Source organism: Crocodylus porosus, unplaced genomic scaffold, assembly GCF_001723895.1.
Source record: "Crocodylus porosus isolate Cpor-Errol unplaced genomic scaffold, CroPor_comp1, whole genome shotgun sequence".
Taxonomy (NCBI): domain Eukaryota; kingdom Metazoa; phylum Chordata; order Crocodylia; family Crocodylidae; genus Crocodylus; species Crocodylus porosus.
Window position 1 is genome coordinate 59421766 of NW_017728943.1, and position 16372 is coordinate 59438137.

A 16372-nucleotide genomic window follows, 5' to 3' on the forward strand; every position below is an offset into this window, starting at 1 on the left:
AGCACTCTTTCCTGCTTATGCAGGGGGTCGGACTCGATGATCTATTGAGGTCCCTTCCGACCCTAGCATCTATGAATCTATGAATCTATGCTGTATTTTTTTCTCTAGTTAAAAATGAGTGAAAACTAAGAGCTTGCATTTTCTGAGGAGTTCCTTGAATCAGAAAAGGCTAAGAACCACTGATCTAGCCCCAAGCATCTTCCTTTTCTTTCTGCACAGTAGCTCAGGTCTGGCTAGTGCTCCTACTCTGGCCTGGTGGTAATGGCACTCTCCTGGGAGATAAGGGTTTGAGTTTCCTCAGGCTGACGATGGTATAGAGCACAAGCCTTCTATTTCCTGGACAAGCATTCTTAACCAGTAGTTTTGCACACTGTCATTTCTTCCTTCTCATTCTCTAGCCCTGTTTTAAAAAGAAAATGGCCACAGCTACTTTTTGTTTGGGATCTGGATCCTGCCAATACATGCAGTCAGGCATCTCAGGGAAATTCAGCACCATTCTGCCAAGTTTCTGAATCCCACTGGGGCTTAGGCCGAGTTAGACTAGCAAGACAGACTAGCTGCTTACACCAAAGAATTTCTGGACATGCACAGAAGCAGATCTGCACTCGCTGCCAGGGCCTAAAGTCACTTAAGGCACCTAAAAGTTCAGGTGACCACTCAGTGGGGTCTTTCTGTTATCATCTTTTACTGGACTAATAAAAGATGGGAGAAAATGTTGGAACAAGCTTTTGAGCACATAGCACCCTTCAAATCCAGGAGAGAAGCAGACACAGCTGAAGAAGGGTACTTTGTGCCTAGAAGCTCACCTAACAAGTCTCCCATCTACACAGTTGGTCTAACGAAAGACATCACCAAAAAAACCCTTTGGCCCTCATACATTTCCTGGACCTTCACAGCTACAACACTCCAACCCCTGCTCACTCCCCCACTTCCCACCTCTTTTTGTATAGTAATTTTGGACATGGAAACATAACATATATCTAAATTGTTTTAAGTGCTTAAATCCTTTTTTGGTTCTGATGTTCATGGATTATTTATACCTTCCACATAACTGAGCTGAAGTGAAGAAATATCCTATTATGCTATCCCTAGAGGCAAAAAACTGTATTTTGTCACTGAAAACCATAATACCTTCTGTAAGCTATAGAGAAAGTGATGGAAAGTGCCTCTTGCCACATATAAGTAATAGAGTCAGTATTCCTTGACATATTTCAGTCATGTTGAGGCAGACAGGAGGAGCTGCCATGCCATCACTTATTTATTACACTGGGAGAGAAGGATCTCCCAGCCCTATGCCCTGCGACCACAGGACTTAGGCTGGGAGATAAAGATCTCTCAGCCCTGGCCTTGCAATCCCAGATCAAAGCCTGGGAGCTCAGAGCAATGGGACATTGTCCCTGACTGAGCTCAGTGTGATCTCTCTCTGGGCAGGGAGCAATCTCCTACCCCCCTGCTACCCAATTGACTGGGAGCACATTTGCTATACGTGGGCTACTGCACATTAAGTAATCTCAAGTACATGCATTAGCAGGTAGCAAATGTACTCATAATTAAAGCCAGTTACTGTGCAGTAATTAGTTCTACTGTGCAGTAAAGTGTCTCATGTAGACACGCCCATCAAGTACATCAGGGACATTATGCTTCCAACCTGAGAAGTACTATGTATCACAGGGTTCCCTGTACCCTTTTCCCTGTCTTGGACATCTCAGCAGGGTCAATATGATTTGGTCCTTAGTGCCATATTGTTTCCTCTTTCAGCTACCCAATCACTTTAAGAAAGGATTTCTGTGATTACATAATCTGTAGTCAACCAGGTCATTTTGAGAAAAAAATTAAAATGACTGATGTACTTATGCTACCACATGAGCAAAGGCTTATTAGTATATTTTCAGTATATCTTCTTCTTATATCAGAAATTACATGAAAAAGCTGGTCTTTCAAATATATTATTTCATAATACAGTTGCATTATCAAATGTATGGCACAGAGGAATATTTTGCAGCCATATTATTTGATACTGAAAACAACCCTCATTGGAAAGAAAATATTCCTCTTGGTTAAATCAAGACAATCACAGATAGACATTTTTCCCAAATCTTTGGCTGTATTGCAATGGTTGTTTCAATTTGTAATTTCCAACTAAACATTTCCTATCCATGAATTAACAATATATTTACTGACTTGTGTCTTTTAACAGTATTTATCCAACATAACAAAATAAACTGCAATTTGTTATACTTTTTTTTACAAAACATTTTATAAATATTTTTACAAAATGTATACAAAGCAATTTCAAGTGAGACATACTATACAAATGAAGGTATTTAAGCAAATAAAGTCCATACCACACTGACAATAAGTGACACATCCTCTTTAAGTGAAGTCAGTCTGTAAGGCCTCCCTAATCTAACAGATAAATTATGCTAAACTCTTAAAAGTTAAAATATTTTTCGTAATTGCCAGTTTAAAATTTGTTTTAATCTTAGGCAGTATTAAAGAACAGTGGAAATCATGATGCTGACCCAGCAAAATATTTAAATACATGCTTAAAATTAGGGATATATCTAAGTACTTCACTGGATCTGGGTCCATATGCTTAATAACAAATTCACACTTTTTAAACAACAATAAATAAAATTATTCTGCTTCACTGAGTACCAATATTCCTAAAACTGGATTCAGATTAATGAACAACGTAATGTTAGCAATCCAAGGCTAGGTTTACTGAATTTTGCTCAATGGGTACCTGACAGAAGAAATCTGGACACACACATATGTCCGACCTAATAAACAACGATAAAGAACATTTCTCAGTCTTCATTTATATTTCTCAATGAATTGCTGCTCCCAAAAAATAAAACAACATGAAGTATACAAAATCTGATACTTGAGTTTTGTATATGCTGTACAGGGTCTGGGACTCTTATACCCTGCTTATGGGGGGACAAAGAAGAACAGGATCTATTAAGAGGCATCCATATTTTTACAACATAAAAACTAATTATGTAGTTGATGTAACTAAGGGTTTTCCTTCCTCGACAGTTCATAATGGCTCTTTAACCATTAAAGAGTTTTTAAAGAAAATGGAAAGAGCTAAAAGATATACAGCCGTCAGGACAGACATCTGTACCAAATCTCACAGGCAATAGGCAAAAACTATAGAGTCAGTATCACCAACAGGAAAAGAGATATCTATTGTAATGATGCCCAACTAGAAATTTAAAACTGGCAATACCCTAATATTATTTTTAAATATTTTACATGACATTTGGGAATGTTGGATTCTGACAAACTTATGCTTAAAAATTGGCACAAATTTAAAAAACCGCAATTCATAATGTACAAAAATATTTATAATTCCATTCAGGTTGAAGAGGAATGAAACCTTAAATTATAAGTTAAATAACATCATCTTTCTCAGGTCGCATTACTGGATTTGGTTTTCTTTAGTGATCACAAGTAGACTGCAGCTCAATACAATGTGCTGCACTGTAATTTTCAGCTAGCAAAAGGATTAAAGTCTATCCTCTTTGCACTAGTACAAATCTACAGAGGGCAAAAATCCGTCTATTTTTTTTTCTTTCCTGGCAGTTCTGGCAATCTAACTGACAACCACAGTTTATCATAATGAGTCTTTAGGTGACAATAATGGTAATCAGAAAGTTTTGGAACATCTGTTTATTTTTTTGTGAGGAACAGGGAGACAGAAATAAAGAGTATGCCTTAGAACCCACAAGATCTATCCTGGGCAGACAGACATACTAGATTCACCCTAATAATGTCAGAACACTTGTGTGCCCAAAAGCAGTGATGATCAAAGTAAGCTAGTAAAAAAGCAGCATGGGCAGAAAAAAGAGAACAATCACAGATTAATAAATAAATAATAAAATTCTATTCTCATCAACATGAACATAAGCCAAATACAAAAACCATGCAGGGGTTTCCTTTGGCTCTAAAATATGAATGAATAATTATACACTTTTAGATACGTTTTAACAATGGGATAACTGATGGACTTTGGTCTGTACATATTTTGGTAATTATGACTGCTGCTGTAGATGACTAACATTCTCTGACAGCAAGAAGCAGAAACAAGCAAAAATAACACTGGCCTTTACATTTCTCAGATTAAGGCTAATGTCCTCTTAAAGTATAAACTACTTAATATTGTAACACAGATTCCAAATAAAAGTGCTTTTGACACTTGGTCTGAAAAAACAAAAACATTTATACCACTTCAGAAAGACTTAAGTTGACTATGTCCAATTACAAAATTCAAAATCTTTTCCTCAAGAGTTACCATATATATGTTATCTATAAATATCCATCAAATAAATCCGTGGCTCTGTCATGGCCTCCTTCTTTACACTTTGACATTTATTGGCTTCCATTTTTCCTTCCTTAGTTTAGCATTTAATAGTTCACATTGTGCCATTTGACTGTGATACATACAGTATTTTTCCATAGACTAAATTTACCCACTACAGATAAATTGTGATGTAGTGGTTTCTGCTCAGTGAGAAACAACAGAAAAGCACTTTAAGTATGAAGCCCTGTAAACATACAGACAACATCTTTCAAATTTAAATCTTAAAACAGATAGTTTCAGTAATAAATCAAATAGACAATCATTTCTGAAGAGAGGTACAGTGGGTTTGTAATCATAAGGTTTTCCTGAAAAACTCAAATCTGATGATTTTGGGTAAAGGAGGACTGGGAGATTTTTGTTTCCCTCAATTTAAAAAAAAATCTTGAATAAATGTGTCCTATCATATGACTGTGATTGTCAGTATATTACCTTATTATCCAGGGCCAAATGAATTGCAATCTCATTAAATTGCAGTGTTAAACAATTACCATAAGCACTATCATTATAACACTTGAAATGTGTAGGCCCTAACAGACTGCATTCTAATAAGGATTAACTTTACTGGATATCTCACTGTAACCACAATGAGTATTGCTCTCAAACACAGAACAAATCTAGTTTAGAAAGGTTAACCTTTGACATATGTCAGGCTGTACTTGTGGCGTCATTCACATTTGCTCCTACTAAGAGAAACATAACTTGTCCATGGTACTGTAACTATTAACACTCTAAGATACTATTTACAGCTGCTTCTAAAATAGAGTCAGTTTCTACAACACCTTCACTGTGGTCTGGAATAAACTTTTCCAGGCAGTTTTCCTGTGAAGCAATAGGTGAAAAATTTGGAAATTCTAATTCTACAGAGCCACCACCAGTAGCCTCACTCTGTGACTGTCTCCCAGTTTTTTTCAGTTCCAAAATGTTTTTGAATGTATTTAAATCCTGTTGGGATTCAGCAGAGCCTTTCACGTTGTCAGGATGTAAAACCTCATTCTTTGGAGAGCTCCTTGGAGTTTTTTCCTGCAGGGAATTATTACATGTTACCTTTGAATGTGATTCAACCGTATTCCTTGATGTTTTATTATGAGTACCATGATTGGCTCTTGACAATGTTTTTGACAAGTCTTCAGAACTTGATGAACTCTCACTGGACTTGGCAAGGTCTTTACCAACTACCTTTTCTTCAGAAATAGCCATGAATTGGCTTTCAGGAGAACAGCTAGCCTTTTCAAACTTTAAAGCTTTAGTGAGGCTTTCTGCTTTTTTAGTAGAATTGTTTCCTCCTTGTGGTGTCACAATGTTGTTAGGCACTAAATGAAGTTTGTTATGATTTGCAGATTCTGCTGTGCTGGATTTTGGTCGATCTTTTGCATGCATTTTGGTAGTCTGACACTGAGAAGTCAGTGTTTTGCTAGACTGATGATGATCGCTTTTACTGGACTGTGCTTCATCAGCTGTTTTATCTAACTGCTTGGCAGAGCAACAAAAATCAGCTTGATAACCATCTGAAAATTAAAAACAAACATTTTAGTTTGGAGTTACTGCATGCCAAATACAATATTATCTACAGATTGTACTAAACAAAACAAGCACTTTGACATCTGCCTAGATATTACTAAGGTTACCACACACCCAGGTTTTCCCCGGACATGCCCTCTTTTTGAGTCCTCCTATCTCCATCTGGGTGGGCTTTTCAAATCTGAGCAAATGTCTGGGTTTTTGCTTTGCTCTGCTGGTGGAAGCAGGGGGAGGGGCAACGGTAGGCAGGGAGCTGCAGGCAGGTAAGTGTGTCTGCACTCACCCCGGGAACTGCAGGCAGGTAAGTCTGGGTTGTGGGGCTGGGGGGGTTGCCTGCCCCTTCCAGAGAGGGAAAGGGGCAGGGGGGCCTTTTGAGGGCCGTGGTCAGGCAGGCAGCACAGGGGCCAGTGCCCATGCTTGTAGGGGTGGAGTGGCCAGGAAACGCTGAAGGGGTAAGGGAGGTAGGCCATGGCCAAGCCTCCTGGTGCAGAGCACCAACCTTAGCCTAGTGTGGAGGGTGTCACAAGCCTCCCCTCCTGCGCCAGGGCTGGACTCACTCCAAGCCACCATGCTCTGGCCTGGTCAGGACAGGGACAGCTGGGACCCCTCTGGTAGGGCTGGCAATAGCAGGGGGCTGTGGGTTGACAGCGAGGAGCACTGGCAGGGTTGCGGGGAGCAGGGTGCTGCGGGTCAGGACTGAGAGGCACCAACAGGGCTGGGAAGGGGCAGGGGACTGCAGGTCAGGAGTGAGGGAACAGCATGGTCCAGGGGGGCCGGGCTGGGGTCTGTGGGTCTGGAGTGAGGCACAGCAGCAGGGCTGGGGGGGAGGGGCTGTGGCTTAGGAGTGAGGGACAACAGAATGGGCAGGGGCAAGGCAATGTCATATCACTTCTCCCCCCCATCATATTCCTTCCCCCACCCCCCACTCTCCATGACTGTTGTCCTCTTTTTTGGATCTGAAAATATGATAACCCTATTACAACCCCACAATAATATCCAGACACCAGAAAACTTTGATCATAATTGCTCTCCTCCTCATTTGAAAATGCCCAGTAAACATTATAGAGACAGTGAAACCAATTATGAGGCTAAAGCCCTCAACTGGCTTTTACAAATACTGGTGTGGCAAACCCAACAGTACAACTAAGCAGAGAAACCATTTGTATGCTGACAGTAAAGTGGCTTCTTCTGTAAATGTCAGCATATAAGCACACTGCTTTAATGGAACTACATAAAAATTTGAAGTTAAGTGTGCTGCAGATCAAATTCATAGTTTTGATCAAATGAATGAGTAGAAACATTAAGTGGTAAGAACAGTGCACTCCCAGAGAAAGCCAGCCACTTCCCATGAACAAAACATAGTCCAGTTTATTTGAATGCCTAGGGTGATCTCAGCATATCCCTTTTTCAGCACTGCTCTGACCTTTATTATCTGCTATTCCAGGATAATGAAGTGCAAAACCAAGGGAAAAGTTCTGGACCTTGGCAGAAGGTCCTGGGATCCAAACAATCTCAGCCAGGCAGTAGTTAGCATTATCATCTGGGCTGAGTCCTTTCTCATGATGAGAAGACCCAACAGGACAGCTTGGGGCAAAAAGTCTAACCGGAAGGTTTTCAACCATGGCATAAGGAAAAGTGTAGAGTGCCTGACTAGAGGCTTCACCTGAAGCAAAAAGACTCACATTTGTTACAAGTAACCCCCATCTGCAAAAATGGACCAGAGTCTGATTTCCCACTCATGGCATAGGAAGATGAATCTACTGAAATATTCTGCCTTTGTTTTCTAAAGATCATGGAGGTGTACTGTGGATGTCAAATGCCCAAGTGCCATACACTGACTTGATTGCTTCCTTGCAAAAAGGAGCAGAACTTGCTCCACTTTGCCAGCTGTTATGACATTTCTTGGTGATGTTGTGTGTCATGATTTGTACATAATACACCTGAATGTAGTACAAGAAGGTTTGGGAATCTCTCCTTACCGTATGAGTTCCCCTGCTTTGATATGGAGTCTTATTTTATTCATTATCCAGGGACTCTAAACCTGGAGGTCATCAAAGCTCCCTAACATAATACAGAGGAACCCATCAGACTGACCGCATATGGACAAAAAAGGGGAAAAAGGTCATTCCTTTGCACACACTGAACAGGTCTTTCCACCAAGTAAGGGAGGACTGAACTACATGAGGGATGTCACACTCACAACTAGAGTATACTTTCCAGGGAACTAACAGGACTGTATACACTAGTGTTACAGAAGAACAGACAGCCACATGGCTCAGAATCAAGAGGGAGTTCTTACTGTCGCTGTAGGAGAGCCTTTAATTAGCAGGAAAAGTTCTTGTTTGGGCTGGGACTTTGCTGACTTTGGGCTCGTGTACACGTGCCACTATGGCACCACTGTTACAGCGTCATCATTTAGTACTTTTCCTTTTGGAAGTACTAAAAGATGGTGCAGTAGCAGCCGGTAGCACACTGTGTGCTATATAACTGCCATCACGGTGACCATCTTGAACTTGAGCCTGCCAATGAGAGTACTGGGCCTTCTTGGATTCAAGATGGGACACTGTACTCGCTTCCTCTTTAGAACCAAGGAGGTACTACTGTAGAATCCCTTTTCCTGAGACATTTTCAACTGCCCCCAAGGCTAACAGGCAGAAGTCCTCCTGCTGAAGGAACATCTTGTAAGAAGCTTTAGCATAAGGGTCAAAAGTATGGTTCCATAGGGAAGACAAAATGAATCCAATAACAAGGTCAACAGAGCAAGCTGTCAGGGAGATGGCAGGGTGCACCTATAGTGAAAATGTGCATGTGGGCAATCATTGAAAGGAAAACTACGAAACCCAGAAGAGACAAAAGCTCATGTGAAGGGATGTTACTGAGAGATGCCAAAAATAATAGGAGAACTAAACCTGTGCAACTAACTGCGCAACTGAAAGGCATTCAACTGATCTACTTCAGGCTTCTAGTCGTACAAATCCCTTGATTTTGTGTTCCTTATATTTCTAACTAAAAGTAAAAAAAGTCTTTCAAGTACTTTCAAGCCTTTTTTATACACAGAAAAGGTCTCCCTTCACAGTAGCCATGCACTTCACAGTAAAAAAAGAACCAAACTTCACATTGAAAAGAAGGGAAATTGAGCAGCCACATTTCTAAAATCTGAGAGATTTTTCCTCAAAATTAGACCAATTTCATAAGAACATAAGAAATGCCATTTACGGGGCCAGACCATAGGTCCATTTTTGCCCAGCATCCTGTGTCACACAGTGGCAGAGAATGGATGCTGAAAGGGAGAGTGAACTGGGTATGACCAGGGTTTTTTCCACTGCTCCTCCCTCCTTTTCAGCCTCCAGCATTTGAAGTCTAGGAAGTTCTGTTTCAGAGGCTGTATCCATACTCCCATGCTCAATAGCTACTATGCAGCTTTTCTCCAGAATCTGTCCAATCCCTTTTTGAATCTGGCCAAACTGTCAGCTTCCACAACATTTAATAGTAATAAGTTCCACATTTTAATTACACGCTGTGTGAAAAAGAACTTCCTTTTGTTAGTTTTAGCTGAAAGGTTTCTGTTTTATCTTCTGTTCTCCCTCCCTTTTCCTGTATTTATGTGTTACCCTGTTATATAGCATTAAAGGGAGTCATTCAAGAACTATATAAATTACCTTTACTGGTTGACCAACTTTTATTACGTATCCACAGATGACTGCACTCAGAGCACACGTGTGCCTGTGGGTGGGGAAGATGGTCATGTACCTTTTAACCTGACAGAAATATGAGGATTGACATCCACTATCTCTTACTCCATTAAACAAGGACTACAAGATAAGGCACTAAAGCATTAATTGTACCATCATTTGTAAAGAAATTCACAAACACCGTAGCTAAGTGAATACAGCGTCTGGTGGAATACTCTCATAGAATATTTGAACATCTGAATCTTAAATTCTCCATCTTGCATGCCCTGAACGTCCATTTAGACAAAAACATTGGGATGCAACAGAAGCTTTGAACTACGTTACAAAAGTTGGCTGTTTCTAATTATGGCAGTCAGCAACAAACTGGTTAACAATGCTGCATTTAAGTCATCACTGGGCTGTGAAAACAACATTCAGAAACATGAAAGAGGAAATTCATACTTCACTTAAAATATCATTTCTGCCTCTCTGCAGACTCAAAAGCAAGGCCTATGCATGTAAGGACTGAAGCTAAGCAATGTGATTATAGCAGGCTTTCATTTTTCAGTGTGCCTAGAACATATACTGTATTTTCTCACATACAACTTGCAACTTTTCCATAAAATTAGGCCCCTAAAATTGGGGTGCATCTATTAAACAGGGAAGCTGATTTTCTGATCAGGATAGAAGCATCCTGCTTTGATTCTGACTCCAAAGTGCAGCTGCTGTTGCAATACGATTCAGGTAGTTGAGCATGTCAATTGACTTGGCTCACACCTTCACTTCAGAGGTATTAACCATTGTCTGCCCTTTTCAGTGGCCTTGATGTTCTACTTATCCAGCTGACCTTCCTTGGGGTAATCTTGCTGTCCGCTATCTGTTCCCAGTCTCTCTCCTCTTAGTTCAGCTTTATTTAAACAGGAAAGAGAGGATAATTCAGCTGAAGATTAGGTTCTATATAGCCATAAGTCTAGAAAAATCTCTCTTCTTCAGTCCTTCAAAAACAAGACGAGTATTATACTTGGGGTATGTTATATGCATAAACATATGGTATTCCCCCAAAATTATGTTAAAATGTAGAGTGTCTTTTGATGAAAAACATATCAATTTGCATTCCTAAATTTGCTGATGGTGACTTATAAAATTAAGTAACCCAAATAGGACACATTTTTTTTTAATATTACAGGTTACACATACAGTTTTCTAATTTAGGATGCTGAAGTTAAGTAGTACTTACCAGGATCCACTAGTGCAAGACGCTTATCCCGGGACAAAGATGCCCTTTCTTCTTGGTTAAATATCCTGTCTATCATAACCATTTCTGCAGAAGGATTTATCCGCTGAAAAGCAAGATTTCTTCAAAGTGACTTCACATATTTTTATTAAAAAATTCCAGCTATGGCTTTGGAGAATGGAAGGAGGAGTTTTAAGCAAGAATTTAATTTTTGTTTTCTGTTTTGTGTAGCACTAGCACCAATTTTCTGAGGCAGAGGCTTTTTATTATTTCACAGTGCCTCACACTATCTTAACTGTGAACACCAGGTACTAATGCCTTATAATCAATATATTTTATTCATAAAAGCTTTGCTGGAACAATGAATCAATATTCCAACTATCAAATCTCTCTCTCTCTCTCAAGATTAATTGCATTTTTAAACACTGAACGATGAGTGGCTCAAAATAACTGTTAGAAAAACAAAACTCATCAAGAGATCATGCTGTAGCATTTAAACTGCACGTCTACTATTTCCTGCTTTCTTCCCCTGAACTCCCTGGAGCAAACAGTTCAGTTACAGCCACTGCTGGCTAGTATATTCATGCAAATATAATTACCATAAAACACTGAGGAATGAACTTATTGGCTCCTTCAGTACTCATACTTCACACACTTATATATCAAACCAAGGCACATTGTTTCAAATATTGCTTCCTCTCAATGTTACTAAAAACTTCTAATAGCACGGCTCAAAAGCTGAAGGGACAGATTTTAACATCCAAATTCCCCATTTTTGCAACTATGATTATTAACAGATATCTGATGTTAGCTAAATGTCTAATAAGAAAGACAGATCCTAAATTATGTCAACTGTACCCACAAATATTTGTGCCTATAAAACTGCAAGATAAAAAACTACAATCAAACTCAAATACAAGATTGCAAACCTGAAACAACGAAACAGATAACCCTAATTCTTCTGAAGTACATTACTAAATTATCCTTTAGATAAATTACAGCAATTTTACTTTTTATAGCACCGTACCAATTACTGTAAAGGCACTTTATTTGTAAGCTTATTTTCATGTGTTTCTAAACTTTCTGTAGGACAAAAAGTAAACCTTAAGCTGAAACTCCATATTTGTATTTAGTTCTTATGTCAATATTTTGCAGAACAGTATCATTTCCTTTACTGTCTTCTGATGTACTAACACTATATGTAGAGGTCTACTTAAATTGCAGAAAAAATAAACAATTTTCATGGGTTAGTCACAGCATAAAAAGCAAAATCCGTGGATATTTCTTGGATGTGCTCTTGTGGCCCCACCCCTCAGCACCGATTGGCAGAGAGACGCTGGCTAGGGGAGGAGGGACAAGGGGTTGGCTGCTAACCTTTGTGCCATCCTGCTACCTGGTACCTTTCCACTCACCCCCCTGGGTGGGCTGCAAGACTGGGCCTCAATGGCAGCAAGGACACTGACTGGCTGAGATTAATTTACCTAACAGATTAAAATTATGGTTATGCTTAAAACAGTGGGGTATTCTTTAAACTGAGAGCACAAACTGAAGCTGCTTTGATATAAAATCAAGGTGAATACAAGGTACAAGGAAGAAATGGTTATCTCTGCAATGTATTTCTTTCCCTAGTGAAGACAGCTTCAGTTTGTTTTTCTTTTGGATTTCTACAGATTAACAAAGTTTTGTTGACTAGTTTTTAAATTAACATATATTAAAATATACTTCTCAGAGCAGTCCAACAGACTTTCTACTTAAGAAGATTTGGCAAATGCTTAAATGCTTTTGCAACATCAGTGCCTACATGTTTTATCCAGTTACTAGGTACTCCTTTGTCGATATTTGGGCTTTATTCCCTGGAACTACTCACAGTCATCACAGACTAAGGAAGGAACCAGAGCAAAGTAATACAGTTCTAGGCTCTATTTTTCTCTGTACAGACTTGAGCAGCTACTTAAAAAGTAGTGGATAGTAATGCGGAGATGGCACTTCCTCAGTTCCAGCTTTAGCATCAACCACAGAAATCCAAGCAACCTATACCTGGACCTATAACTGGAACTTTAAGGCAGAGTGAAGGGTGAGGAAAACAGAAGGAATTACCCCCTTTTGCTAATAAAGGATATCCTTTACAGATGGATCACCAAAACACAATTTGGGCCTGAATTAACAGCAAAATAAAATCAAGTATCATTCCATTTCAGAAACCAATCTAAAAACATGGCCCAGAAAGAGACTGTCACATTAAGGATGTTTTGATGAGTCAACTGTGAAATACATTCCATAAAAATAGAAGTTATCTTAGTTACCATTGCATATCTTACCATTGCATCTTCTAGGAGCAAACATCTATACTTATTTAGCATAGCCTGGGTCCTTTTCAGAAGCTGTGTAGCTACAGATTCAAATTCACTGTCCACTAAAAAGATACAGAGAGTATGTTTAGATAGTGACACATGCTCACAAATGTTTTTCTTTCTTACACAATGCATTTTCTTACAAATCCTCACTACAGCTTTATCACACTGACTTAAGAAATAAAATTACCTTTTCTTAAATCTTCCTCAGTTGGCAGTGATCCTTGGTATACATGATATGAGAGGAGTCTCTGGATCGCATCATTTAATGAACTGAACTGACTTTTATCTGGTGTCACGGAATGTGCCTGATCTTTCTGTAACTGTTGTAGAATACTAAAAAAGAAGGAATAACATCAACACTTATTCTAACAATTAACATTTATTCTAATATACCACAATCATATTTTATTGCAGTTTACATGCTGACAAAGGGAATGAGATAAAGGTAAGGGGAAATGCCAGTGTAGCCGGGGCTCAGGCACAGGACACCCACCAGACAACAAAGCATCCAGAAAAGTCAAACCCATCCTGCCTACCAGGTTGCAAATCAGGAAGACAGCTGGGCCACGCAAGGAATAGGGAACAGCAGGGGGTATGTGGCACACAACAACCATGAGACAGTCATGGGGGGACCAGGCGGAGGTATCAGCTTGGTTAGCGGGGCTGCACCTATCACATTTGAAACTGCTGGAGACAGCACATGGGAGAGAAGCACCAGGGAAGCTCTAAAGGAGTGAAGCTACACCATAAACCCCTTCCCTCACAGACAGCAGACATGGTGGATGGCAGGCAACAAGCTGCTTGGCTTGAGAGACGTGAGTAGCTGGGCTGCCCCCAGCTAGGCAGCTGAGCAGCACCCAGGGAACCAGGAGGGGAGTAGCCAAAGCCAAGGAATGAGGCTCAGGAAGAAGGAGGAGGAAGGGAAGTGCCTGCAGGAGCAGGATCTCTCAGGCTTCCAGGAAGGCTACTATACTGGTTGGACTGACTCACTCAATGGGCAAGGCAAGCCCAGGTTTTGTTTATTGTTTGGGATTGTGACCCTTAAAAAGGCACTGCTTTAGAATGGGATCCAGCTTTCTTTAAAGGGGCAACTCCAGAGGCACAGGGGAAAGGAAAATCAGAGAGACTACGGTATGAGGCTTGAAAGAAAAGCTGTCCACATCTGCTACTGAACATCTCATCTGGAGGGATGGGGGCAGGGTGTAGGGTAGGAGGAGCCCTACAAAGACATCTGGCAGGACTCTTCTTAACCCATGTGACGGACTAACTTGAAGATCAGGTATGTTCCCATTCAACCCATTCTATCACTTAAGACCAAGGTGTGGCGGGCAAACCCAGGGATGGTGGGAACAGAGAGTGGGTCCATCAGTTAATACTTCTTCCACTGGAGGACCTAGCCCTCGCCCCAACTACAGTCTCTATAAAAAAACTTAAGTAGAAGTAAAAGAAAACAAGTAAAAGAACATGACTTACAAAGCTCCTTTTGTTAGCTGCTTAGTAGCAGGCCTCTTTTGTCCAACTGTATGACCATCCACCTAGGTCCAAAACATAACTTAATTACACTGGCATTACTTAGAAAAAATGAGTAATATAATTTCCCAGTATTTACTGACAATTAAATCTAACATATTACACTGGCACTACTTAAAAAAAATCAGGTATATAATTTCCCAGTATTTACTGACAATTAAGTCTAACATTTGTTCAACACATATTTTCAGTGACTGCCATGTCAACTAAACATAAAAGTTACTTACCTTACAGTGAACTGAGTTCTTCAAAATGTATTGCCCATAGGCATATTCCACTCTGTGTGAGCATGTACCCAAGCCTGGAGATTTTGGTAAGCAGTATAAATAAAGCACAGAAGTGCCCTCCTGCTCATCAAGCTTCATACCAAAAGACACAAACTATACAATGTGGCCACTGCACCTCAGTTTCCTTTCACCTATGGAATATTAGGTAAACAAGACTCTGGGAAGGAAGAGACAGAGGGCAGGTTGTAGAGTATGCATATGGATAACACAGCTGAAAGAACCCATTCTGCAGTCTTCTTCAGGAGATGGTTCATATGCATATCCCATTCTGAATGGAAAGCAATAACCAATGCAGTAGGAGTAGTCTACACAACACCAAGGCATCCTAAACCTTATTTCAGGTAGCTTTGTATTGAAAATGTAGTCTGGCAATGCACATCATAGTGATACAAAACATATGGCCCAGAAGAACAAGAAGATGGCCACTGCTGTAGTAGAAACTAGTTGAAAGATCTTGTTGGTTAAGTTTTGGAATCTGTCTTGAGGAAGGGAGGCTGTAGCCACTGTGGAGGCCAATGACTTTGAGTTTCTGTATGGCATGAGGTTTAATTTCTGGGTGCTTACTCTGAAACTAAAATTCCAGGACAATTTGAGTATGTATCAAACAATAGCAAAAACCTGCAGAGAGGTTCTCCATTTCACTCACTGGTCTTTAAGATAAGGGTATCCCAAGCCTTTGTTTCTCCTGAGGTGTACTTCTACTATTATAAACACATTGGAGAACATCCCAGACCACTGTTTGGCCCCCACCTTTTATACTAGGATTAATAAACACTCCAAGTATTGTTGGCAAAAAAATCTTCAAACTTGAGGCTTAAAGGCATATGCACACCCACTGTCAAATGTATATATGAGCAAACAGTCAAAGGAGAACACATTATTTGAAGGCTCAGTACTCCATATGAAACAGGAGGAAAAATATGTAGTTCATCATACACTAAACTAAAAAAAGACACCTTTCATATTTGCAACAAACAATAATAGTATGGATCCAATTATATTAAACTCCATTACATATAAAAAGAAAATCTCACGGAGTGACAACAAGCAGGGTAGCCTCTGAGAGATCTGCTGAGTAAGTAAGTCTCTAAAAGCAGAGTATATAAATTAGCAGACATATATTTACTCCGCTTTGTTGATTTATTATTATATAGAAAATAGAAGATGGTTCCTGGTACCATTTGAAACTCTAGAGCAGGGCTGGGCAAAGTCCAGCCTGTGGGATGGATCCAGCTAGCAGTAGACTCCATTTTCCAGCAGCCCCTGCCTGCCTGGCTGGGGCCGGTCTCCACATATGGAGACCCCAGCCGCAGCTGGGCAGTGACAGCAAGGCTGGGGTTGCCATAGAAACTGGCCCCAGCCACGCTGACAGGGCCTGCAGCAGAGCAGGGGGCTGCTCTGGAGCCACT

At 40.1% G+C, this 16372-nt stretch overlaps 1 protein-coding gene across 2 annotated transcripts in view; it reads right to left on the reverse strand.

Annotated features, from left to right (window-relative positions):
• Positions 1 to 1992: 1992 nt before the first annotated feature.
• Positions 1993 to 16372, reverse strand: part of GLTSCR1L (GLTSCR1 like) — a 76733-nt gene continuing 62353 nt past the window's right edge. For both annotated transcript variants that reach the window (XM_019549416.1, XM_019549414.1), the window contains exons 8-12: positions 14620 to 14681; positions 13334 to 13479; positions 13111 to 13205; positions 10796 to 10898; positions 1993 to 5874 (exon numbers count right to left, since the gene is read on the reverse strand). In XM_019549416.1, the coding sequence (XP_019404961.1) occupies positions 5090 to 5874; positions 10796 to 10898; positions 13111 to 13205; positions 13334 to 13479; positions 14620 to 14681 (1191 nt within the window). In that variant the 3' untranslated portion in view covers positions 1993 to 5089. The remainder of the gene's footprint in view (positions 5875 to 10795; positions 10899 to 13110; positions 13206 to 13333; positions 13480 to 14619; positions 14682 to 16372) is intronic.